The 25880-nt window shown below is 32.9% G+C and overlaps 2 protein-coding genes across 2 annotated transcripts; one reads left to right on the top strand and one right to left on the bottom strand.

Annotated features, from left to right (window-relative positions):
* Window positions 1-35: 35 nt before the first annotated feature.
* LOC105211085 (mediator of RNA polymerase II transcription subunit 14) lies at window positions 36-7085 on the top strand. Its single transcript, XM_011182357.3, has 15 exons — window positions 36-591; window positions 703-835; window positions 899-1198; window positions 1260-1392; window positions 1458-1961; window positions 2040-2247; window positions 2312-2471; window positions 2541-2799; window positions 2870-3135; window positions 3209-3527; window positions 4242-4546; window positions 4607-4798; window positions 4861-6102; window positions 6163-6432; window positions 6500-7085. Exons 1-15 carry the CDS (start codon window positions 425-427, stop codon window positions 6641-6643), a joined length of 4602 nt encoding a protein of 1533 aa, XP_011180659.1. The 5' UTR covers window positions 36-424; the 3' UTR covers window positions 6644-7085.
* Window positions 7086-9301: 2216 nt separating this feature from the next.
* Sec14l2_2 (SEC14-like protein 2) lies at window positions 9302-22803 on the bottom strand. Its single transcript, XM_011182356.3, has 8 exons — window positions 21647-22803; window positions 11918-11987; window positions 11815-11858; window positions 11106-11223; window positions 10740-11030; window positions 10473-10672; window positions 9577-9886; window positions 9302-9512 (listed from the first exon to the last, which is right to left on the bottom strand). The coding sequence occupies exons 1-8, from the start codon at window positions 21695-21697 to the stop codon at window positions 9367-9369; spliced, it is 1230 nt and encodes a 409-aa protein (XP_011180658.1). The 5' UTR covers window positions 21698-22803; the 3' UTR covers window positions 9302-9366.
* Window positions 22804-25880: the final 3077 nt, after the last annotated feature.

Raw genomic sequence — 25880 nt, 5'->3', positions numbered from 1 at the left:
AAGAGAAAATTTTGACAGACAGTAAAATGACATTTCAGCGTGTCTCATATTAAATTTATGTCGCGTCTTGTGAAAATAGTTTCAATTATTTGCTGTGATCACTTTATAAAAAAAATTTATTAGTTAAGAAGTGATAATAATGATATTCACATAACCAATGAGAATAGTGAAGCATAAAACCACTAAATAAAACAACAATTGCTATTCCCATAGCATATTGAGTGCAGTGAATATTTATATTTTTTGATAAAGTGCCGACAAAAGAAAAGAATTTCATTAGCTTGGAGAGTTAATGATGCATACTACAATAAACATACATACTATATTATTTTTCAGTTCATGAATATATATATATTTCTTAAGCGAATAGATTAAGTAGAAAAAGTGCCAAAACGAAAGATCTGCACATTGTTTTAACTACAATATGGCACCGGCGCCCCAGCCCTTGGAGGGAAAATTTCAAGGTCCGATGGCTGGTTATCTACCCTCTGGCCAGGAGGGCGGTCCTCGTATGAACACAATTTCACTTGCAGTACTAATTGATTTTATTATTCAAAGAACCTATCATGATCTCACAGTATTGGCTGAATTGTAAGTTAATTTCCATTTTAGTTAAATATTAAATATGTAATTTTCCTGTGTATATCTTATAGTATGTTTACTATATTTTTAAATAATAATACAAATATCTGTGTTTGGCAGGCTTCCGCGTAAAACGGACATGGAGCGAAAAATTGAGATTTACAATTTCTCCGCTCGAACGCGGCAGCTATTTATACGTCTCATTTCGTTAGTCAAATGGGCAAATTCTGTTTCTAAAGTGGATAAATCTGCGGTAAGTATTTAATATGCATTTCAAATCAAATATTTTTTATTTATATATTTTTTTTATTGACAGAACATAATGAGCTTCCTTGACAAACAAAATATGCTGTTTATTGAAACGGCAGATATGTTGGCCCGTATGTCCCGTGAAACGTTAATACGTGCCCGCCTGCCCAATTTTCATATCCCTGCAGCTGTTGAGGTACTTACTACAGGTACATATAATCGTCTTCCTACTTGTATACGCGAACGCATTGTGCCTCCAGATCCTATAACGCCAGCTGAAAAGAAACAAACGCTGTTAAGACTAAATCAAGTCATACAACATCGATTAGTTACCGGCAAGTTGTTACCACAAATGAGAGAATTTAAGGTAAATACTAATTGAAAGAAAAATGGATTTTCTATTTATGGCATCAAACTTATTTGTACAGATCAAAAATGGACGTGTGACTTTTGAAGTAAAGCATGAATTTAATGTTTCACTAACGGTCATGGGTGATGGCAACAATGTACCATGGCGGCTCTTGGATATCGACATACTTGTTGAGGACAAAGAAACTGGAGGTACCATTAAATTAGTAAAGCAGACAATATATACAGATTAATTACATTTTGGATATATTTTGCAGATGGCAAAGCTTTAGTGCATCAGTTACAAGTAAATTATATTCATCAACTTATTCAAGCACGTTTGGTAGAAAATCCAAATGCACTTAGCGAGGTTTACAATTGTCTGCACTATTTTTGTCAATCGTTACAACTTGAGGTTCTTTATACACAAACACTGCGGCTGAGTTATGAACGTTTAGATGACAACATTAATGTAGAGGAATATGTACCTGGCGTAAAAATAACGGTATCTTATTGGAGAGAACTTACCAGTAAGGATTCGAAATCAGAGCTGGGTTATCGATTAACCGTACAATCGGATCCTAACGAAATCGGCAGGCCACTTGCGGTTGTACATGTACCCTCACTGGGCGCTAAGGAGTCGGCAGAGGTTGCTGATCGCGCCGTACGTTCCGATCATCTTTCCATGGAGCGTTTGATTGTGTATACGGTGTATATACGTTCTGTTTCGCGACTCAATGATCTGAAATTGGAGTTTCAATCATTTTTAAAAGAGGTTGACTGTGAGTGTAATTGCATGATATTTTGAAAATTGTATATAATATACATATATTAATAATCATTTTGTATTTTTCTTATAGTCAATTTACAAGGAACGCCAGCTATATTGACCGTGCCAGTGCTGACACCATGCTTACGTGCCGAACAAGTACACATAACTATTGATACACACACCGGCATGCTGAGATGTCACGTGCCAAAGCACTTAGATTGTCCCATCATGCCCGAAATGCAAACCTGTTTGAATGGCGATCGAAGTAAACTACAGCAAATCATGTCTGAGTTGAGGTAAATCATTCTTACATATAAGTATAGTATATATGTAATAAAATCTCAACATTATATTTTTCAGATTTTGGATTACACATCGTCGGTGTGAAAAAACTTTGCAACATTTGCCGGCAGCTACCACGGAAACATTACCTTTTCTCTCACTGCCGGAGAATGCACTTATGCAATCTGGACGACATAAAATTTATGTTAAACTGCATCGACATCCGAATGTTATTATTGTAAGTGACCGCGAAATTATGCGAAAATAGCAACAAAATTACATCATCGTTTTTGTTTTTGGTTTATAGGTCGTTCAACTTAAGGAAAAATCCAATATACCTAACGAAATGGAATACACTTTCCACTTGGGCTTCGTCGCATATCAGACCACCGAGACGGATATTACAGCTGAGGAAGCGCAAAATACACGTTGGGTCTCCAGTTCTAATCCGCCACCACATCCACCCACTGTCAGCGCAGAGGTGCCTAAGATATACACAAAATTATTGCGTCTAATAGAGTTCGACACCTTCGTGGCCACACACGGACCTGGTACAGATGTCGATGGTAACTAATAATTTCATGTTTGTTGTTGTTATATTTACTTTACCTTGTCGGTTTTCATTTGTCTGCAAAGAATTGCCACCACATAAGCGCAAAGCAAACAGCGAAATTGGACCGCCTGCCAAGCAACAAAAGACAATTTATCCAGCTTACTTTATACCCGAACTGGCGCATGTCATAGCCATGTGTGATGAAAAAATACCGTTCTTGAATTTAGCGCAGGAGTTGTCGAGACGCGAAATACCACACAGCGGACTGCAAGTGGAGGCAAATGCAACTTCACTGGTGTTGAAGATTCTCGCATTACCCATGCCGGGTCAACAGCCACTAGATCAAAAGGTATTTTTGAAAATACTTTTTTCTACTTGAAATGTGTACTTATTTAATTGAATATATATATTTTTTTTGATAGAATCCCACTAGCACATCATTGCCGGTTATCGAGAAACCTATAATGAATGATCTATTGAAGCGTTTGCTCTCCATATCCATACGTTCGCAAATGAACAAATCCAACCAAATGCGCAATTGGGGTGTAGAGTTTGTATTCTACAGCACACCGTTACAGAGCACACATCAAAAAGAGCAAGGCAATCGCCGCACTGTTTATTTGACGTACGAGCAGGCGAATCATGATTTCGTTAAAACCGTCGACGATTTATTGCGCGATTGGTCGAAGATTGTTTACCTTTACACGTTGATTTTTAATTTCGCCGAGCATGTGAAAAACAGTAAGTACTTATGCTAAAAAAAAATTGTATACAAAAAAATTTACTTTAAAATAATATAAAAAAAAAATAATATAAAAAAAAATAATATAAAAAAAAATAATATAAAAAAAATAATATAAAAAAAAATAATATAAAAAAAAATTATATAAAAAAATTTATATAAAAAAAAATTATATAAAAAATTTATATAAAAAAAAATTATATAAAAAAAATTATATAAAAAAAAATTATATAATAAAAAAAAATTATATAAAAAAAATTATATAAAAAAAAAATTATATAATAAAAAAAAATTATATAAAAAAAATTATATAAAAAAAGTTATATAAAAAAATTTATATAAAGAAAATTTATATAAAAAAAAATATATAAAAAAATTTATATAAAAAACTTATATTAAAAACAAGTTGTTAAAAAAATTAAAAAAAAAATATAAAAAAATTTATATAAAAAAATTAATATAAAAAAAAATTATATAAAAACAAAAATTTATATAAAAAATATGTATAAAAGAAAACTATATAAAAAAATGTGTATAAAAACATTTATATAAAAAAATATATATATAATAAAAATTATATAAAAACAAAAATTTATATAAAAAAATTAAAAAAAAAAAATTATATAAAAAAAATTTTATAAAAAATATATATAAAAAAAAATTATATACAACAAAAATTTATATAAAAAATAATTTTTTTCTTTCACTTTTAGAACGTCTGAACCTTGCTGACATGGTTAGTGTGAAGTCGTATAACTATATGAATGTTTTGCTCGGTTATGGACCTAAGAAGGAAGTCACTTGCAATATTTCTTGGTGCGCACAAACGAATGGTTTCCGTTTAATATACGTTGGCGGCATATCTGCGGTGAACGCACATTCTATGATGCGCGACCAGCTGGCATCGCATTTGAATCGTCAGCATAATCTTACGCAAATCGTGCAAATACTGCATGAAACGTATACACCGCTCAGTTCGATATCCAAGCTGCCCATCATACCGCTGTTAGGCATACCAGTATGTGCTTTTCAATTATATAAATATATATATTTCTAATCGTCTGATTCATATTTACAGCGGCCACAAGTGCCTATATTGTCGTTTTGTATTCTGCCGCAATCGCCGTGCCTCATACGTTTGACATATCAAGCTATTTACTGCCTGGAGATACGCATGCGCAGCGGTCGTTTAGTATCGATTAGAGATGGCGCATACTCACGCTTCGATCGCAATTTAATAGATGAGTTCACACCAATACAAGGCTTGAAAGTGAGTTGTTAACGGTATATTTTATATTATATTACTTAATAATTCGTATCAAATATTTCTAGGGCTTCCTCTTGAAACATGTCGATGAAAATGCCGTCTACCGCGGTCGTTCACAAAGCGAAGATGACAATCCGCCATCACCTTTGGGTATGGAGGACAACTATTGTGGTCCGGGTAGTGTGTCTGGCGCTGGCGCCGGCGGCTCATCGCCGTTTACAAGTGGTGGCATGCGTGGTCCACAGTCACCGCGAGACAGCGGTTTACGTTTTCCCGCGCCACATACACCACCATCCGGCTCAAATCCACATACACCAGCCAGTCCACATCCATCTGCGAACGCCGGCGGTGGTAACAATCCAAATCATCCTAATTTCAATTTAACCTCGCCACCTGCACACCACATGCCACATCCTTCACCCGGCGGCCTGATGCCATCATCACCACTCAATCCGCAGCCAAGTCCACACATGGCACATAGTCCCGGACCGAATACGTTGTATATGCAAGGGCATCAGGATTCACCGTTCACTGCCATGTCGCCAGCCAACACCAATTGGCCGGGTTCACCCAGCATGCCACGTCCATCACCACGTCCGGGCCAGAGTCCGGAGCATAAACCAAGCGGCGGCTCTGCTGGTAACACGGGCACCTCATCGGCAATGTCACGCGTGCCCTCGAATCGTTCATGGGCCGGCGCCGTGCCCACGGTACTCACGCATGAAGCTTTGGAAACGCTTTGTCGCCCAAGTGCACATCCCAACAAAGATATCACTGGCCCAGAAATTAGTCCAATGGAGCGCTTTTTGGGTTGTGTATTCATGCGTCGCATGCTACAGCGCCACATACAAGGAGACGAATCGATAACGCCACTCAATTCCAACGAGCCAGGCATGGTGCTCTTCAAGGTGGACGGTCTGCAGTTTCAAGTGATGCTTAATCAAATGCACATGGAATCGTTGCATTTGAAGGCGCAGCATTTGCCCACACCACCCACGCCGGATGGCAAACAACCATTCCAGCTGAGCGCCGACGATTTGCTGGTGTTGGAGCAGTTCTTTGATTTGCGTGTGGTGGCGCCACCATATCGGCCGAACGCCATGACTGCCTACTGTCGTGTGCTGAGCTGTCCGGGTCAAGTGCTCAAGGATTTCGTGCAAATTATGCGACTCGATCTGAAACCGGAGGTGATGGGCGATCAACTGAAGTGGGCGCTGCAATTCTGCATGCGTGTGCCACCGTCGGCGGCCATAATACCGATCGGTACGCCGGGCATCTATATTTGCAAATTAAAGATTCTCTTCTTCGTAAGTACAGTTGCTTTTGCTTGATTCTGTTGTTGTAATTACAAAATGTCTGCCTTTCAGTTGCAAATCACACGCATCCCATACAAGGGTAAAGAGTGGAAAGATAGCCCAACGTTGTTGTTGCCAATGGTTTACGATTTAACTTCGAATATTACACAGTTGGTTGAGCGGCGTGAACAGGTGCAATCGCCAGCCATGAATGCTGCCAGCGCATTGTTGCGCCGCTTCACAGAATTCAGCGTGCAGCATGGTCAGTGCTCGCTATTCCCAGCGGTTTTAGATTTGCTAACCAATCTGCAGCTGCCAAACGATGTGCCGCCACCCAATCAAGTGAGTGCTTAACTGCTGTGCTGTGGCATATCCCATTTCTATATTTCTGTCTCTGTTTCTTCGCTAGAATATCGGACCACCGGTGGGTCAAGTGGTGGGTTCCAGTCCAAATCCGATGATGCATTCGCCCATGCAGCAAATGGGTCAGATGGGACCATCGCCAGTTGGGCCCGGTTACCCGCAAATGGCGCAGAATCAAGGTCCGCAGTGATGAAGGCGCAAACGCCGCACGGTAAACAAGAATAACGACTGTGCTGGCAGTGCTGGCGGCAACTAACTTGGCAAAGTACAGTGTGTTTTGCTCACACACAAACAAATGGGACACAAATTAACCGGCCTTTAACTCGGAACATTTGTTTTTGTTTTATATTTTGGAACATATTTGGAGAGATGATTGTGTTCGAAATCGTCGGGCAATGACAATTTGTCCAAGCACATATTGCAAAGATTACGATCCTTATACACACACACATATACATATACACATATATATAAAAATGTTTGAAAATTAGTTATATTAATGATTTGACAAAACAAATAATATTTATTAAGATTGCTGAATATATTATAATTACCGCTAATAATTGCAGTTCTTTTTCTCCATACACACAAATAAAGTGCAAAATAAAAATGATATTGTAATATTAAAAAAGCTTTAAATGAGTTTAATGGATTTCAAAATGGCGTAATATGACCTGTGCTTCCCATTTTTTAAATGACTAAAATTGGCTAAGTTTGATAAAGTGGATATTAGATATTACATTTCTCGAAAGAAAAGGTCCACCAAAATACCTTAAGCCTCACTTCATTTAGCTTCAGGACTTCAAAGGGGACCCCGGGATTATCGATTTCGAATTTTGACGATTTTCAATGGGCATACATTATTTTTTAGGGTTGCAACTTTGCATACATTTATTTGAAGACTTCAAAGAGAAGAAAACAAATTTTACATATTTTTTTGTTGTTTTTTATGATCAAACAAAAGCCCTTCTTTTCAGCGGCGCATGTGATTTCCGCTCACTAGAGCATCTAAAAAAAAAAAAAAATTCCAACGGGATTAAGAAAAGTAAATGTTTGGTTCTGGTATGAACTAGGATTATTAATTTCGCACAAAAATTAACAAAATGGCGGACCTTTGAACTTTTTTTTTGAAAAAAATTTTCAGCCACAAATCAAGTTGAAAAGTAAAGAAGATCTTCACCGATTTGATTTATCCTAGTTCATACCATAGCCGTATATGTATATAATAACGTATTAAAATTTGGAACCGATTGGATTAAAAGGTTTTGAGTAAAACCACTGCTTCGAGAAAAACGCTTTTAAAGTTTTGAGGCGCTCTCGCCGTCGCCTGACGCTTCCACCACAAATCGGCTATATCTTCCAGAGTTTTTGACATTTACACTAGAAATTATAAAGGAGCATTCATGAATACTTGTAGGTTCGAATTAAATTAAAAAAAATATAATTTTTGAAACCGAGAAAGCATAGTTTGGGGTAATATCACCGGGAAGGTGCGTGTGATTACTTTGCTGTTTTACCCATTTTGAACGAGTTTGGTTGAGATAACTGAGCAGTTTGAGATACTTACTATATCTAAAATCACAGCGTAATTTCTTTAAGAAAGTTCCCTAATTAAGTTGGTTTGCTACAAATTTAAGATTAGTTAACACATTAAGGGCTTTCAAAAATCGATTGTTTTTGCTTATTCGATAATTTATACTTCAAAAATATCCTCTGAACTCTTCAAGGTCATATCTTGAATACTTTTAAATCGCAGCGTTCTAAAGAGCTGTCGCGATCAGATATAAATCGTTATAATTGGAACCGATCGCCTTAAAATTGAAACTGAGTATTTTTGAATATATTTACTATACAATGACCTATGATCTTTCTGATTGGTTGAAAATTGAAAAATCATAGGTCATTGTATAGGAAATACCCTCAAGTTAAATAACCTTTTTGAATTTTTTTGTTTCAGCTACTCATTCGGCCGGAATCATGTTAGCAGTTTGGGAACTGTTTTTTGATAACCCCAAAGACAGCTCATAACTCCGTTATTTTTCAATATTTTTGTAAAAAAATCCTTTAAATATAGCTGAAAATATACCTTATTATGTCCAAAAACCTTCTAAACAAGAGAGCGAGTACTTTTTGGTTAAATAATTCACGAGAATCGCCTAATATTTCATGGGTTACACTGGTACCCATTATAGTCCCTTAAAATTGCGAAGCTCCCAGATTGTCTATATGTAAGATAACTTACTTTAAATGTCGTTATTAGGGTTCGACAGGTGGACGAACGGTGGTACTGAGAGATCGTTCTCTTTACATCAGTCTATGTAATATCTATGTAATAGGAACTGACCCGGTTTTTTATTTGAACAAGTACTGTCATCTCAACAAAACTCCTAAAAACAATTTGGCGAATATTTTCTGCCGTTAAAACAACCACAAATGACACAAAACAAACAATACTAAAGCCCCGCGTGTGTAAAAAATACAATTTGAAATCTACCATGAATATAATCATATATAAAGCTTATTTTTTATTGATTTATGATTTTATCTATTATACATACATACTTTTCATACAAGTATTTATCATATTTGTATTATATATTTTGACTATATTCAATATTAATTGCAAATAATGAGTTTTCTCTTAGCATATAGTATATGAATCTGTGCGATAAGTACATTGCATGTATATATTTATGATTGTGGTTTTAAGTTTTTTTTTTGTTTTTTTTTTATGTCTATTTGGCTTATAATATTTGATAGATATAGTATAAAATGACTCGATATACTGTGCGTGGAATCCGTCTGCATATTTGGTTTTGTAGCATTGATTTATGTATACACAAGTGTGCTTATCACATTCCTGCCGACTCTGCGTTCTCAATGTTCGTCTACTTTTTCCTCACTCCCCACACCTTAAACGCCATTCTTCTCTACAATATCGGTGTCTTGCACTTGCGCTGAGAGTTCGGTAATGTCGTCAACCTCGGAGATCAAGTTCACCCAATAGCGTAGACGTTTGCTGCGCAAGTAACTGTGCGAATTGTCGAAGACAACAGTATCTAAAGAGTTGGGATTTGAGAGTATATTTTAACATGTTGGTGAAATAATCGCTTAGTCACTTACATGTCGTATTGGGTCGCGTGGAGATGAAGCCCACTTCGTCCATTTCATTGGAGTAGACAGTGCCAAGCGCCACTTCGCTCCGCTTTTCACCGGACATCTTGTCAATGCTGTATATACCGAATTTGATGTCGTAGTCGAAGGTGCGAAAGTCCCATGACAGCACTAGGTTCTCCTGTTTCTTTTCATCCACAAAAAAGTCCAGTTTTAGCTTGTTGCCCTTATTTATTGTAGTCTCAGTGTAGTCTTTATCATTGTCTTCATTGCTTTGCTCGACAAACATGTCTTGCGGAATTTTTCCTCCCCAAATAATCTGGAAGAGGTGGAAAAAAATGGATATAGATTACAAACGTTGGAGGGAGTTATAAGAGAGTCTTCCTGGTTCCCATAATTGCTGGAGTTTTCCACTTCGAACGGTTTTTCGTGTTTAGGAAATATTATTGTAATATTGTCTAACTCGTCGATACTTCAATCGTTTGAATTATTCGGAACACCAAGTCTCTGTGTGTTTTGGACATTGACTTCCTCATCATTATTGGTCCTTCGTTCGGTCTTACGTTTTCAGAATCGATCTGGAGTTTTAATTTGACGATCAAACAGTCTCTAATTCGGATATTGGATGAGATAGCTCAACTTATCTATGAGGCATGTAGATTTTGTATCTAAAAAGATGGTCTGTTTGGTTGGCATTATCTTAGCGTCTATCGACGCACCTAGGCTTTTGGGAGGTCCATTATGGCAGGTCTTCTATCTTAGTGATAACTATTTATAATTTTACAAAATTAATCTCTTGAAAGGGTAAGCGGACAGACAGACTTAAATCGATTCCTCTCTTCTTTCGAAGAATAAAAGTTGTTGAAGATATCGAGGTAAAAAACAAAATAGAGCTGAGCACTAACCTTTGATTTGCATTCTGGATCACCATTTTCATCGACATAATTGCCACCAAAACATTTTGGAAATATATTTGGATCGACATGAGAGAACAGCGGTTCCCTCCACTTATCTGAACCGGACTTGTAGATTTTTATTTTACTCATTGTGTATTCATCCAGGAACTTTTTGACGAAATTGAAAGCGACCGAGAACAGTTTGGGTGCTGTAAAACGAAAGCGAAGAAAATTATAGTTATACCGTTGGGACAGCAATAATAGGGACTTTCTCACCATTGATTATATAGCACATTTTCAGCAATTCCGGATAGTTGCTTTCGTATTGCTTCACCGTCGATAGAACACACTCGGCTGCCGGACGCCACGCATATTGTTTCAAATTGAAATTGGCCATATCGAAGAAGACAACGAGCTGTCGAGCTTGTGGACCATGTGTTTTACTTTGCTCATAGCCAGCTTGCATAAAGCGCTCCAGCAACAGCACCAAATAGCGTTGGAAATCGAAGCGTGTGACGCAGTGTAGCATGCCCCAAATATCAAAGTTATAGAATGGGCACACAATAACTGGAAGAAAAAAATTTATAATTAACCACAAATATATTACAAACACTCCACTCATGAGGGGGCACGACCACTTACTTGGTGATCCTTCATTGTCATAGCCAATATGCCCATAAGGCAGATATTCTCTGAGCGCGCGAGGCACATCCCACTTCTCCATGTTGTCCACATTCCACATGGCGCGTGTCTTCAGACTCTACAGAAATCAAAAGCAAACGGATTCTAGTTTCTTTGCAATTAAATTGGTGGTGTGAAAGTGTTTGTAGAGGTATATTGCAAATATTCGAATTTCACTGGAATTTTGATTTTTGTTTTTAATCGAAAAATTCTCGGTGTTTTTGTGAATACTCGTTAATATTTTAAGTTTCCAGTTTCCCACCATGTTGACATTTGAATTATTTTTGGGTTTCTTTAATAATTATATATGAGAATAGGGTGGCACTTATAGAGCTTCTTGTAATATTTTAATAATTTTGAAGTGATCTTCACCGTTTCGGCATATAATAAGTCAATATAAACTTCGAAGAATATGCTTGATATAAAAAAAAAACACGGGATAAGGCTTTTCAAAGCCACCTACTAAAGCTCTGGGAATGAAATCTTTATCCACAAATTAGGAGTACTTAGTTCTTTCGATTACTATTAGAAATACCAAAAAACAGTTGATCCAAATCAAGTTAGCTATACCCTAGAAATTTTGATTTTATTCCTCCACAGTTGTGAAGTCAATATTGCTAATCCGACTAATAGTAAATCTTGAAAGTACTAATCCTATAAAGGAACTTACCGCACGCAACATTTCCTCGGCAGCATCTGGGTTCCATTTTCGTGCTTCATAAAAAATTATATGTGAATACCTTTTTAAGGAATCTAAATTGATTTATACATACCACGTAGCCAGCGTAGTAGAAAGTAGTCATCATGGGTTTCATTGATCACATCTGAAACACTTTTGCGGAACTGTAAATAAATAAATATAAAATTACGATTTGAAATAAGTTTAGGATTATATTTTATGTTTATATCCATAATTGAATGATTCACTTCAAGTATAATGCAATTTCCTATAGTCCTCTGATAGAGTGTTTCCTATGAGACTGTTCCCGCAAAAATGTCGTATATGTAACCTGAACTGTTTCGGGTTCGGATTTTTGTCCGTTTAAGGGATTACATGGGTTTTGTCGGGTAAAAAAAGGCCTATTTTTATTTTATTTTTCAGTGTAAATTTTTTTTTATTTAATTCAAACTTTTTTTCTCTCTTATAGATACATATTTAAAGAATAATTTCTAAAATTTAAAAAATAAAATTAAAAATTCTCCTTTCTGACGGCATTTCCGGTGATCCCTCAGAAAAAAGGTGTAGCCGCGTTGTCAGCATAACTTCTGACAGGATCATCCAAAATGGAAAAAAAAACAAAAATAATGGTTTTAGGTAAGACCATAAACTCGTGCTTGGACGAAGGAAAGACAAAAAAGTAAAAATTGGAATTTTGGTAGACTTTTTCCAAAAAATAAAAATTTCGGTAATTGCATAGTTGTAATTGAAAAAAAATCCTTCGCCTAAGCACGAGTAAAGTGTAAATCGAACACCTGCGCAAAATTTCATCAAGATCAGTTGAGTAGTTTTCGAGAACATTTGACAACCGGCTTTGAAAACACAGTTCCGAGTTTAAAGTTTTGAGTAGCAATAGTACTTGACTTGGAGCGCACACCTTCCAAAGGCTGTATCTGCGAAACTACTATTCGGATCGACTTGAAAATTTAGGATAATATTTTTGAAATGTAGTAGAAATTAATAACAAACAAAAAAGATTTTTTGAACTCACGAAACCCATGTAACCCCTTAAGGACTGTCACATCGGCAGTATTTATAAAAAAGTATTTGGTTTCCTTAAATAGACTAATGGTCAGTGAATTTTTAAATAAATGACATCTTGAATGTATCTCGCATATTTCATTCAAAAATTGCTCTTAAAATCGAAATGTCAACTATAAGTTATCGACCTTATATCGTCTACTAAAGCAAACCATATTTAGATCGTATTGTAAGAACCGCATATGAATCATCATTATAACAATTCAAATCGTTATAACTGTATATTTATATTACGGAGATTTGGTTATAGGAAACTATAGGCCTCTTCTCAGGTAATAATAATATTTTATATGAATACCAAAAAAAGAGTCGATCTGTTTTATCATTTCAAGCTTAAAATTATTGTAAGTGATGTGTGTTTTCTCCTAATTCGGTTTAGCTGTTTTTATAGGCTATTGAATTAATATATTTGTGTGCTGTGTACATTATTTTTTTGTTGGCCAACCAATAACATTTATCGAAGCAGTCTCACTTGGTTTAACTTTCATCCAGCTTTAGACGATCTTTAAATACTTTAACGACCAAGTACATTGTGACCAAGTACATTGTCATTCAAATTTAAAGTCAAACACCGGTATATAAAACCTAACTGTTTTATTGTAAAAGTTACTGACCCTTCCTCAAACATACATATGTTCGCTCTTTGCCCCACCTGATACATTGAACCGTTATGAGTAGTTATCGCGCTCTTTTAAAAGTTGCTGCTAAATGCCGGCAACCAGGGCTAGGCTGTTTAAGTTCCGTTAATTTATTTTTTTCCATTTTTTGTGTATAAAATTTATATTGCTTTTTTATTGTTCATTGGGAAATATACATATATCCGACCTTCAATTTGGTTTCGTTTTGTGTCTGCACCTCGATGCCAACGCATTGTTGAATACAGGTTTCTGCATAAATTTGACTTAACCATTTTGTTTTGGCCCAAACGTACGCATCACAGTTAGTACGGACCTGCCCACTTTGATTAAAACGAAATCAAATAGTGCGCATGAGCGCCGCAATAAGCTGTTTATAAACAATCGTATAGTTAATCAGCGTATGATTGTGTTCATATATCAATTCAATGGAGAATATATGTACATCGTAAATATGAAAGCAATGACTAATGAGTCTAATAATTTATGTTATAAGAATTTATATTATATATACGCTCATGTAGAATATATATCTACATATATCATCGGAAACACTCTTATATTGATATTTAAACAATCACTTTTGATTTCATATGAATTTTATTTACGAGCGCGAGTACTATTCAATGGAACTCGACGTGATTGGCTTGAAAATTCTAACCACGATTTCACTGTAGCTTTGTTCAGCTATACATACGTATATAAATAAGTATAATTATGGCCAAAATAATTGGCTAGGAAGTAGAATTGAAAGCCTTAATAATGGAAATAAAAAAATATGAAACTGCTGTCGTGTTTCAACGCTAAGCTGATGCCCGCAAGCGTCCAATAAATGAGACGGTACATGTTATTATTGTAATATGTGTTTGTAGTATGTTATATACATACATAGATATTATGTTACATTTGCATCTATTTTTACTTGTTCTGTTTTGGTAGATTAAACAGTGATTTTAATTTTTTCATTCTAGTCAATAAGATGTGAGCAGCACCACAGACACAGCTAAAATCCCTGGTTTAACATCTGGTTCCATCAATGTCTATAAAAAATCTTCGATTCAGATTCTCTCATGAAAAATGGTCTGTATGAAAAAGTTCAGTCTTTTAGTACCATCAGCATCGCTTTGTAGATTTCACAATTACATTGGAGAACTGTTGAAGCCATAATAAGTCTTGTAGATAACATAAGAATTCAAATTACTGTTGAATCAATAATACAACTTCCATAACTCGAACTTCTATAACTCGAAGATCTCCATATCTCGAACTTTTGAACTGACAATAGCGTTTAGAAATCAAATTTCATACAAATTTCCTTCCATAAATCGAACTTCTCGACCAATGCATAATACAAAATTTAAAATTTTACTATTGAGACAGATTGGGTATAAACCTATTATACATATATATAATATATTTTACAGCTTTTTAAAAAATTGTATGTTTTAATGAAAATTCTATAACTCGAAGTCTATCTAACTCGAAGTTTTTTGTGGATTATGGTGATTCGAGTTAGAGAAATTCCACTGTAGGTCTTGTCGAAGGGTTCTGGTATGTCTTAACAATATATAATGGAAATGAATGGTTAAAACGCAGACTGGAAGGTGGTAGTTTTGGTAACCCTATTCTTGAAGATTTTTGTAAATCTTTAACAACTTCACTTATATCAAATCGTGAGTAAAATTTTCTATTACTTTCATTTTCTATATAAATTATGATATCAAAAAAGATTACGACTGTTTATTCTCATTACTTTTTTGGAGTTCCTTTGACAGAAAGGTATAGTTGTTCGTATGTCATGTCCTTCTTTGTTAATAATTTCAAGCAGATTTCGACAGGTTGTTTGGCTAATGGTGCTGTATGTAGCATCTTGTCTCTATTATTCTTGTTCTTATATATTATATAGATCTCGACAATAACGGTAATGAATGTTTGTCAATAATGTCAAGGTTTGCTTTTCTCAAATAAGCGATTCCATCTTGTGGTTCTACACTGTAGTAAATAATAAATTGTGGAATCTGATAATTAATTAAGTTCGCACTTTGTTCGATTGAATCGTAGCAACTGTCTTAATTACGTAGTAATGTATTACGCATAAATTTATTTATACTTGTACATATGTATGATTAGCTGTATATTGAAGGCTGAAATTTGCTTTGTTTCTAGTTTTATTGTGGAATAGTAGTGATTTGAATTATTGCAAGTAAGGGAGGAAGCGTTCGGAGGTCTTCTATGTATTATTGCTTCTACTATAATTAATCTAAATACAGTGGAACTTTCATAACTCGAATCGCCATAATCCACAAAAAAAATTCGAGTTAGAGAGACTTTGAGTTATGGAACATAATTTGTATGAAATTTGACTTCTTTTGCCAATTCAAGATATCGAGTTATAGACATTCGAGTTATGGAAGTTTAACTGTAGATATTCCAATATATATACTTATAAGTGATAAGATCATAAAATAAATCTTCATAAAATCTCACAGGCTATGGAACAGTAGCTGACTGCGATTGGACGAACGTTGGGAAGTATCTAATCGTACAAACTATACCAGATGTTGAAACAAAAATGGAGTATTGAATATCTCTTTTATCGAATTCAACTCGTTAACATTGCTGTTGCTGGTCTATATACATTTTTTTGATAAAAGGGCAAAGCAATGGTTTCAGAATCGAACATTTCAATAAAAGAATTTAGTGACGACTGCTAATTTCAATACAGTTATCTTAAATTTGCAGGAAGGAATGACTTAAGATTTAATCACAATTTTTAAAAGACGTATAATTTATTCCGATTTATTATTTTTATATTATTACCCAACAAATTGACGTATATATTAATTAGAATGACTTGATGTATACTATATGCTGCAAGGTAAAAATATTTAACATTGACATGCAAAACGACATTGAACTTCAATTTCAACAAAATCTAAGAGATAAAAAACTTAGCCATCATACTTTCAAGATACAATTAATTTATTTAGTTAAACCCTGGGCTACTAACTTAATTGCAGATTTCAAGAAATAAAAAACGCCAGTAAATATTCTCAAAACGCCGAAGCAGAAAAAAACAACAAAAACAAATCTCAAACGCATTACTAAGTTAAGGAAATCTACTTAGAAAACCGGTTGGACTTGGACAGAAAAAAATTGAATTCGCACCGTAAACCTTAATTTAAGCGATATTAAACACATTCATGCACGCTTCAAGAGCAACTTGGCGAAAAAAGCAAACCAAGTGCAGAACATAAAATTTTTATTTATTTATTGTAGCTATGTACTTGTACATACATAAATACTTATAGACAGAAGTATATATGTATGTATGTGTGTACTAACTGCGTAAATGTACGATTACATTTATAATGTAAGTAAAATAATTAAAAATATATTATAGTACTAAATTAATTTAATTGTTGCTTTTAGTTGATATATAAAATCTCAAAGCTAAAAAAAGATGATTGATAACAATTATAAATACAAACAAAGTATTTAAATTGTATTTACGGTAGGGTATTATAAATTACACTGTGTTTAAACCAGTTTTATTGAATAAAATCGCGTTAAACGCTGTAACAATGAGTCAGCGTTTCGTTAATTATTTTCATTTTGGCATAGAAAATGCAACTTCATGTGGGAAGTTAGAATGATTTCAAGCAGTTTTAAACTAAAACAACTATTTCATAATATTTTTGTTATCATTAGTTTGTAATAAATCTTATTTGCTTATATTGAACTTTTTGTAATTTTATGCAAAAATAAATAAATATCATATACATATTATATATGTATGTTAGGAAACCCACAGTTATTCTGAATATATGCAAATTGTTAATTCTTTACAATAAAAATAAAATATTCCAGTAAATATCTAGAAGCGATTCCAATTTAATATTCACCATTTGAGAGACAAGCTACATCTACGAATTGGCAGAGAAGACGCTTGATCAAATATTTGTCCAAGTGTAAGTGGCACACAAATATTTATGCAATTATTTCATATAATTGGCCAAGTTATTTTCACTTCACAGAAAAAAATCTCTAAAATGAATTTTATGTTCATAAAATATCCCATACACAGATTTACCATTTCTGTGTGGTTGATTAGATATCTATTCAAGATGTGTGAAACCACAGTGCGTAGAATTTCATACCGTTGTGAAATTCGGTAAAATTTGGTTTTTGCTAGTTGTTATGCTTTGTTATTTTTACGGGCCTAGCTTTAAAAAACTTTGATTTTTTTTTTGGCTTAAGGAACCATCTATGTAACCACATAGGTTCCAAAAAAGTTTTTATGTTTATTTATTTTTATTAATTTCTACAACATCTCAAGAATATTATCCTAAATTATACATGTCGATCCGAATAATAGTTTCGGAGATACAGCCTTTGGAAGGTGTGCACTCCAAGTCAGGTATTACTGTTACTCAAAACTTTAAACGCGTTTTTCTCGGAACACGGTCAAATGTTCTCGAAAACTACTCAACCGATCTTGATGAAATTTTGCACAGGTGTTCGAGATACAATTTACTCGTGTTTGAATGAAGGTTTTTTTCTTTTTCAATTACAACTATTAAAAAAAACAGAATGTCAAGCAAATTTGACCGAAATTTTTATTTTTTTGGAAAAATGTCAATGCCAAAATTCCAATTTTTACTTTTTTTTGTCTTTTCTTCGTTCAAGCACGAGTTTATGGTCTTACATAAAACCTTATTTTTGTTTTTTTTTTTCATTTCGAATGATCCTGTCAGGAGTTATGTTGACAACGCGGACGCACATTTTTTCGGAGGGATCATCGGAAATGACGACACAATTGTGTAGTTTTAATTTTTTTTTGAAAATTTCAGAAATTATTCTTTAAATATATATCTATAAGACAGAAAAAAGTTTGAATAAAATAAATAATTTTTACATAGAAAAAATATTGAAAATAGGCCATTTTTTACGCGTCGAAACCCATGTAACCCCTTAAGAAAAACTTCAGGGTCTTAAAAATATTATCGAATTAGTGGAAACATCTTGCGAACGCAATCCAAAAGGTTCGTTTTGTGATCTGTTCAAGAACAAAATGACCAGCATATACATATTTATGAGCCGATAACTGCGTTATACTTTTAAATCATTGCATGTCGCATATTAAATATTACTTGTCGTGTTTATTTATTTTTACATATTGTTTACAAGTACGAATACAATATGTTTACAATTAACATTGATTGATTTTCTAAAAAATGTCTGTTCGATTTATCATAAATATTTATAAGCAAATTTTCTAAACATTTATATATGAAGCTACTTTGAACCCTGTTAATAGTGAATTGCATATAATTGAAGTATAATTAACAAGAAGTTGTATGTCGTGAGTTTCTAATCTAACTTAAATTTTTTTCGAAAAAGAATCATAAATTATATTAAAATTCTTATACTACAACAAATATTTATTGAAAGGATATTTTCTTTTTGAAATATTATCAAAATCCACTATAAAGTTATTTGCCTTTAAATTTTACTTTTACATATATATGCATGGACCATATTTGAGTTTAATATTTGTACAATGAATGCATTTTATATTTATATTTATAGGTTAAACATTCACTTACAAGTGTTAAAATGTCGAAATAGCACTTAAATTGTTTTAAGAAATTTGTAATAGTTATAAAAAAGCTGTAAAAATGACCCCTTGCATTAAGTGGTCAGTACATAATATATGGTGCAAGTGGTATGTATATAAATATATATATATTTAATAATGTAGTGTGTAATGCATGTTGACTCACTTAGTCTTAAAATGTATTCATTTACAAACAAAGACTTACATCAATTCATTTAACAAAGAAAAGCACTATGGGCCAAGAATTAGCAGAATTATTGGTAGTAATGCCTGACCAACTTGATTGTAAGACAGCATACTCGATACAGTGATAAAACGATTTTAGACGAAGTTTTTGAAAAAGCTTCATTCGGAAAATTTTAAAACCAACAACAAAATGAACTATTTATATACAGTGGAACTTCTCTAACTCGAATCACCATAATCCACAAAAAACTTCGAGTTATAGAATTTTTATCAAAACAAATAATTTTTCAAAAAGCAGTAAAATACAGATTTATTCTCAGCTTTATTTATTTTCTTCGCAAAAATTTTTATGTACATACTTCAAAACATGTATTTTGTAATTTTTTTTGTTGAAGTTTCTGGCTCTTGACGTCTGTATACCATGTCTTTGTTGTAAGATTTATGCAATCTATAATGTAATATCATATTTTTTATTCGACTTCATACGATATAGACGGACTATTTTAAAATTCTGCCTCGATAGTAAAATTTTAAATTTTGTATTATGCCCTGGTCGAAAAGTTCGATTTATGGAAGGAAATTTGTATGAGTTATGGAGAACTTCGAGTTTGAGAAGTTTTAGTTATGGAAGGAAATTTGTATGAAATTTGATTTCTAAACGCCAGTTGAAAAGTTCGAGATATGGAGATCTTCAAGTTATAGAAGTTCGAGTTATGAAAGTTCCACTGTAATGAGCAGCTAAGATATTTTCAATTTGAAATAAGTCCAGTATTTCTTAAAACACGCTTGAAATAATTTATATTGTTTGCTATAACTTCAAACTAATCACCAACAATCAAGATATATGCTTCGGGCTGCAAAATGTTATCTTAGATCAACTCTCTACAACTTAACCAATTCGTTCCCATTTAACTTATTAATATAACAGTGAATATTGCAAAATCTCTTTAACAATTATGATCGCAGTAGTAGAACACTTTCCTTGAATTTTCAAGGTAAACAACTTTTTGTTAGATATTAATATATTTTAAGAAATGGGAAGAAACTGTCAAAAAAAAATATAAAAATTCAAATGCGTTTCTTAATTATCTGCAAAAACAAGTTAAATTATCAAGAATAATATGTAAAATATTTTGTTTATAGCATCAAAACAAGAGTGTCTCGAATTGCATAACATTCTAAACTGGATGATCGGGCGCCAAACTGTTAATGGCGTGCATTAAGTTCAAACATACATATAGACTATTTAATGATATGGAAAATAGTTGATTGTAAAACAATTAAAAAGAATGAAGTTTTTTAAAATTGTTATGCATGCGAACACGCTATGCGATCTTTCGCAATAAAATCAATGACATATGAAGTATATGGAAATGTACTACTGTCTAGCTTGTATTGCTGTAGGAAATTTCATTTGTTTTTGTACATGATTATTTATAATTTTTTTTTTTTTCAAAAATTTGAAAAACTTTTAACCTAAAATATAAAAAAAAAAATAAAAAATTCGAATTTTTTCAAATATTTTTATAGAGGTTAATAATTTTCTAGTTTCATAGCTGTCAAGTTAGTTGTCAAAGTAAACATATGTATTTGACATTTATATTTTATATACTCTGGACAATTTCAATTCAAAGACTATCACCTGAACGACCGTTTATTTTGTGGAAATTTATTTCCAAAACTCCTTTTCTCCGCGGAAAATTTATATTTTTTCGGCTAAACACTTCTAATGCGTAGTAACATTTGTATATATAAATATATTTCCAAAAGGACTTTCCATAATATGACTATTCTAATAATCAATATTTATACTCTCGCAACAAATGTTGCTAAAGAGAGTATTATAGTTTTGTTCACATAACGGTTGTTTGTAACACCCAAAACTAAACGAGTTAGATATAGGGTTATATATACCAAAGTGATCAGGGTGAAGAGTGGAGTTCAAATCCGAATGTTATTGCATAAAGGTCTTCAGTCTAAACACAACTTAAAAAAAGTAATAAATCTCAATGATCCACAGCGTTGCACTTATTTAGAAACCACAAAAATTAATCACCAATCTGTAACCTCCAATTTCCCTACAGGGTTTCTATATATATTATTTATTATTATTTGCTCAACAAGTGTTTGAAACAATAAATGAGCGCGCGAATCGCTTATACGAACTCGCAGTAATTTAATGTATTTTACAAGTACAAAGCAATTCAGCAAGCACATCAAGACTCATACACATATGTATGTACATATATCTATATTTATTATTAACGCTTAATACCGCTAAGTAATCAATCGATTAACTCACCTGTTTCAAGGCAGTTTCCTGTGCATCGCTGATACTTGGCATGTCCGACATGGCGATTGTATAGTTTATATGGTATTTATTAGTAATTATAGTTCTTTTTATTTAAGTATATTTGTAAGTACGTGTGTATTTGGAGGCACTTTAGTATTTGACCCGCAAGTGGCGTGTAAAAATTTCAATTACAAATGTCTCTGCGTATGTAAATATGTATGTTGTGTTGTGTTGTGTTGTGTTATTGTTCTCCAAGCGCATGCACTTGACTGTTGGAGCGTAACAAGCTAAATGGTTAAACTTGCTGAAATGAGATTCTTTTTGTTTAGCCGGTCATTTGGGCGGTTTGCTCAATGCTCACGTACGTATGTATGGTACTAAGAGGTTGTGTTGCTTTTTATAATATTTGTGGGTTCTTTTGGTTTTTAGCACTTCTGACGTATGTACAAATGTATTTTACTTTGTTTATGTTATTTTTGTAATTTTTATTCATTTATTTTGCATTTTACGCTGTTAATTTTTTAGAGACTTTTGCGCAATTTTCGTAGCGTATTTTTATTTAATTTTTTTTTCTTTGCTTGGCATTGAGCTTTTTCGTTGAATTGCCAAATTGTGGTTTCACTTTGTCACACCGTATGCATAAGATAATATATAAGCGTATTTTTCGGTTAAGTACTCATATATGTATCTTCGAAGTGCGCAATTGTTTTGCAAACAAAGCGATTTTCTCTCACTTTCTTGTAATTTCGCTCTATTATGCGGCGGAAGCGTAGGGTAATTTTCTATAATTTCGTTTCTTCTCTGTTATTGTCACACGGAATGCAATGGGCTTACTAATGACATTAACACACACACGCGTTTACGCGTCGAAATTACTCAGCATCTTCTTCACTTCTTTTTTTAAATTTAAGTTTCGCTTTCAGTTACCTTTTTTTTGTATTTTTATTTTTGTCTGACTAAAATTATACTCAAGCTTCGTTTAACAGTTTTGTATTCTCAAGCTGAAGTTGCAACTCCAGAACTCGTTTAGCTACGCGTGTCTTTGGAAACTAATGCGGAACTCGCTTATGCAGCGGTATATAAAAAGTCTATGCTAAGTGCCGACAAGCATATTAAAGTTTCTGCTGAACTTGTCTCTTGTCTCTTGGTTGTTGGCTGTTGACTGTTGGTTTGTTGACTAACTACAGCTGAGTTGCCGTGATATGCGCGAGCGCGAGTCTTATCGGAGATACGGTGGATGGCCCCCAATGTAGTGACACAGTAGGAAATTTTTACAGTGATATCTTTCATTTATGAAGGCATGCTCAACAGTTTCATGAATGTTGCAGTCATTAATACAAAAAGCATGTAAATATAGTTGAACTTCCCTTACTCGAAGCACCATAATCGACAAAAAAACTTCGAGTTAGTGAAACTTCCGTGTTACGGAAAGTAATTTGTACGAAATTAGACTTCTATTGTCACTTCAAGAGTTCGATTATGAAGTTCAACTGTATATTGAAATTGTTTTTGTAGTAGATACCAAAATAGCAAAGAACCAAAAATTGAAAATACATATATTTGAGAGTAGAAATGTTGCGGATATTCGAATAATCGTTTTCAGGTTATTCGAATAATTTTGAAAGCCCTAGTATATATCATTATTGTTTTTCTCTGATATTAATTTAATTCAATTAAAAATTCATGTTTATTTTAGCTTTAGAACTATTTAAGACGACTGTGAAGACGCCTCTTTATTTTCTTCTGAACTATTTTCTGTGTTATACTTTCTTTGAAATCGATTTGTTTTACCCCAAACTTAGCGTTAGGAAGAATTTACTACTTGAGAGCTTACATAACTTTAGAATTTAAGAATTTAAAAATGTATGACTCTGAATATAATTATCATATTTTTTTTTTGTTTTCTTCGATCTAGAAATAAAGTTATTTTCGACATTCTGTAATAATAGAATATACATACACAGATACTTTTTAGTGTATCGAACTTTAAATACAAATATACCATATCAGATAAGTGCTTACAATGTCAAATTTCCTATAGGGTATTAATGTCATAAAGTTATAGTATACATTTTACGCTCACAGAATTATTTAAAAGAAGGAGCTGCCATCTCTTTCATCTTCTAGATAAAAAATTTATAGATAGAAAGTTACAAAAAAAAAAATAATTATTAAAAAAAATTCGTATTAAATTTAGTTTACAATTTCTGATTTTTTTATATAAAATAAACTGCAAAACAATTTTAAATTAAAAAATAACAAAATTTAAAAATAATAATTAAAAATCAAATAAAAAATAAAAACAAATGTCGCCTTCAAAATAGTCTCCATTCGATATTATGACAGCGTTCCTTTGAAACACTTCTCGAACTCGATTTTTGAAGTAACATTTGGCTCTTTCAGCGATTTATCGTAGGCTTGTAAGAGACGGCCCTTTAATAACCTCTTTATTTTTGGAAATAAGAAAAACAATTTGAAATTCTAAAATTCCCGTTTTGTAACATACCTTGTTGTAGAACTACAAATGTACGAGTATTTCTTTTAATGTTAAAATAAAGTCTAACATATTGTACAGAAATAATTATGATTAAATATTACCATTGTTTAATACAATCTAAATCAAATATAAAAAAATATTACTGAAACAAATTTTAATTGGCAACTCTCTTTTATATATGTATGATTGTATATCAAAAAGTTCTTTGCATATTGCCTCACTATTTTTACTCTCAATTTTTTGCACTCTCACTTGTTTAAACGTCTCTTTAGCTTGCATACCCGTACAATAAGTAAATAAATATATTTACATATATGAATGTAAGTGGTTATGCTAACATGCATTTAGGTCGAGCTTTAAATTTATTGAAGTATTTGGTTAACAGCTGCAATGGAAAGTGAATAGCTACAGCTATAACTCTAGATGAACATGCATACAAAGAGAGTAGTTGACATTTGTCTGTGAAGATGACAACCAAAAGGCCGACTGAAATTGTAAATTTTCATTCACACTTCAAATCTTTATTATTCTTCAAATACAGTTTTAAGTTATTTGCTGTTAAACTTGAAGCCGTAACGACCATAAAGTTAAACGGCCTTAAACTGTTAATTTAAACAGACGATGTTAGTTTATGGTTACTGTAAAACGTCAATATGTATTTTTAGTCTTTTTGTTTACTTCTTATTTGCCATTATCAATATTGTGCGGCTACAAGTGGGCTTTACTTTATGGGTTAGTATAATCTCAATTCCATAAAGCATTATTTGATAAGCGTTGTTTTGCAGACATTTACATGTGTACATATGTACGTACGAGCTTTACGGATTATAATATTATTTAAGTATCAAGCAAACAATGCAATTAATAAAGAATGCAACACATAGAGTTAATATTGGAGGGTCTCAGTAAGAAATTGAGAGCAGCGGCATTCAATATTTGCTTATTTATATTTTGTATATATATATATATTAGAATAAAGTAAACAAAACGAACTTCTTAATCATCTAGTTCGAGGTCTAATAATAATATAAATGTTGGTCTATAGAGGGTTAATATGTCCCTTAGAACTCGCCGGTTATGTTAAAAATCAAATCTACAGAATTTCGAAAATGGCAGAAATTATGAACTCAAACTCTCACTCGATCAGGAGCTTGATTGAACTTCAGAGATTGACAGTAGATCTGCGACGTCACCATAATACATACATAATAATAATTTATGTGGCGTCTTGAAGTACTGAGTTAAACTTCTGAAGTGGAGATCCAGCAAGTCAGTCGGCAAATATATAAACCTTATAAGACCTTGATAAAATGTGGATACTCTACTGCAAAGCTTTCATTTACAGAAAATAGTACATTACAAAAATTCAATGAAATGTTGTAGACAATTAATCTCACTGACTATAAAAATATTTATCAAAAAAATGATTGGCTCAACATAATTGTGGTATAATCGTACTAATTCTAAATAATATTTACCGATTCTTGTGAACCGTCAGCTGGTAAATACCTAATTAACATGCATGCAAACGATTAGGTTTTATCTTTTATTGATAAACACATGTTTTGATAAAAAAAACTCACTCAAAGAGACATATGTGTCTACAAAATATTCACGTGTGGTGTGGATACTTTTACGAATAAAATAAAAATTGGGTGTTTAAAATTAGCGTTTGAGCTCACAAATTTTATGACTTTCAGTGTTTGGATCGAATTTTATTTATACGGTCATCATTGTCACCATCAT

Source organism: Zeugodacus cucurbitae, chromosome 4, assembly GCF_028554725.1.
Source record: "Zeugodacus cucurbitae isolate PBARC_wt_2022May chromosome 4, idZeuCucr1.2, whole genome shotgun sequence".
NCBI lineage: Eukaryota > Metazoa > Arthropoda > Insecta > Diptera > Tephritidae > Zeugodacus > Zeugodacus cucurbitae.
This window is presented reverse-complemented; position numbering and strand designations above follow the sequence as displayed.

Coding starts and splice junctions, on each gene's coding strand:
- LOC105211085 (XM_011182357.3), top strand. CDS start 425: ATGGCACCGGCGCCCCAGCCCTTGGAGGGAAAATTTCAAGGTCCGATG. Junction 836..898: donor CTAAAGTGGATAAATCTGCG/GTAAGTATTTAA, acceptor TTTTATTGACAG/AACATAATGAGCTTCCTTGA. Junction 2,800..2,869: donor ACCTGGTACAGATGTCGATG/GTAACTAATAAT, acceptor TTGTCTGCAAAG/AATTGCCACCACATAAGCGC.
- Sec14l2_2 (XM_011182356.3), bottom strand. CDS start 21,697: ATGTCGGACATGCCAAGTATCAGCGATGCACAGGAAACTGCCTTGAAA. Junction 11,224..11,814: donor CCGAGGAAATGTTGCGTGCG/GTAAGTTCCTTT, acceptor TGATTTCTGTAG/AGTCTGAAGACACGCGCCAT. Junction 9,513..9,576: donor CACGCGACCCAATACGACAT/GTAAGTGACTAA, acceptor CCAACTCTTTAG/ATACTGTTGTCTTCGACAAT.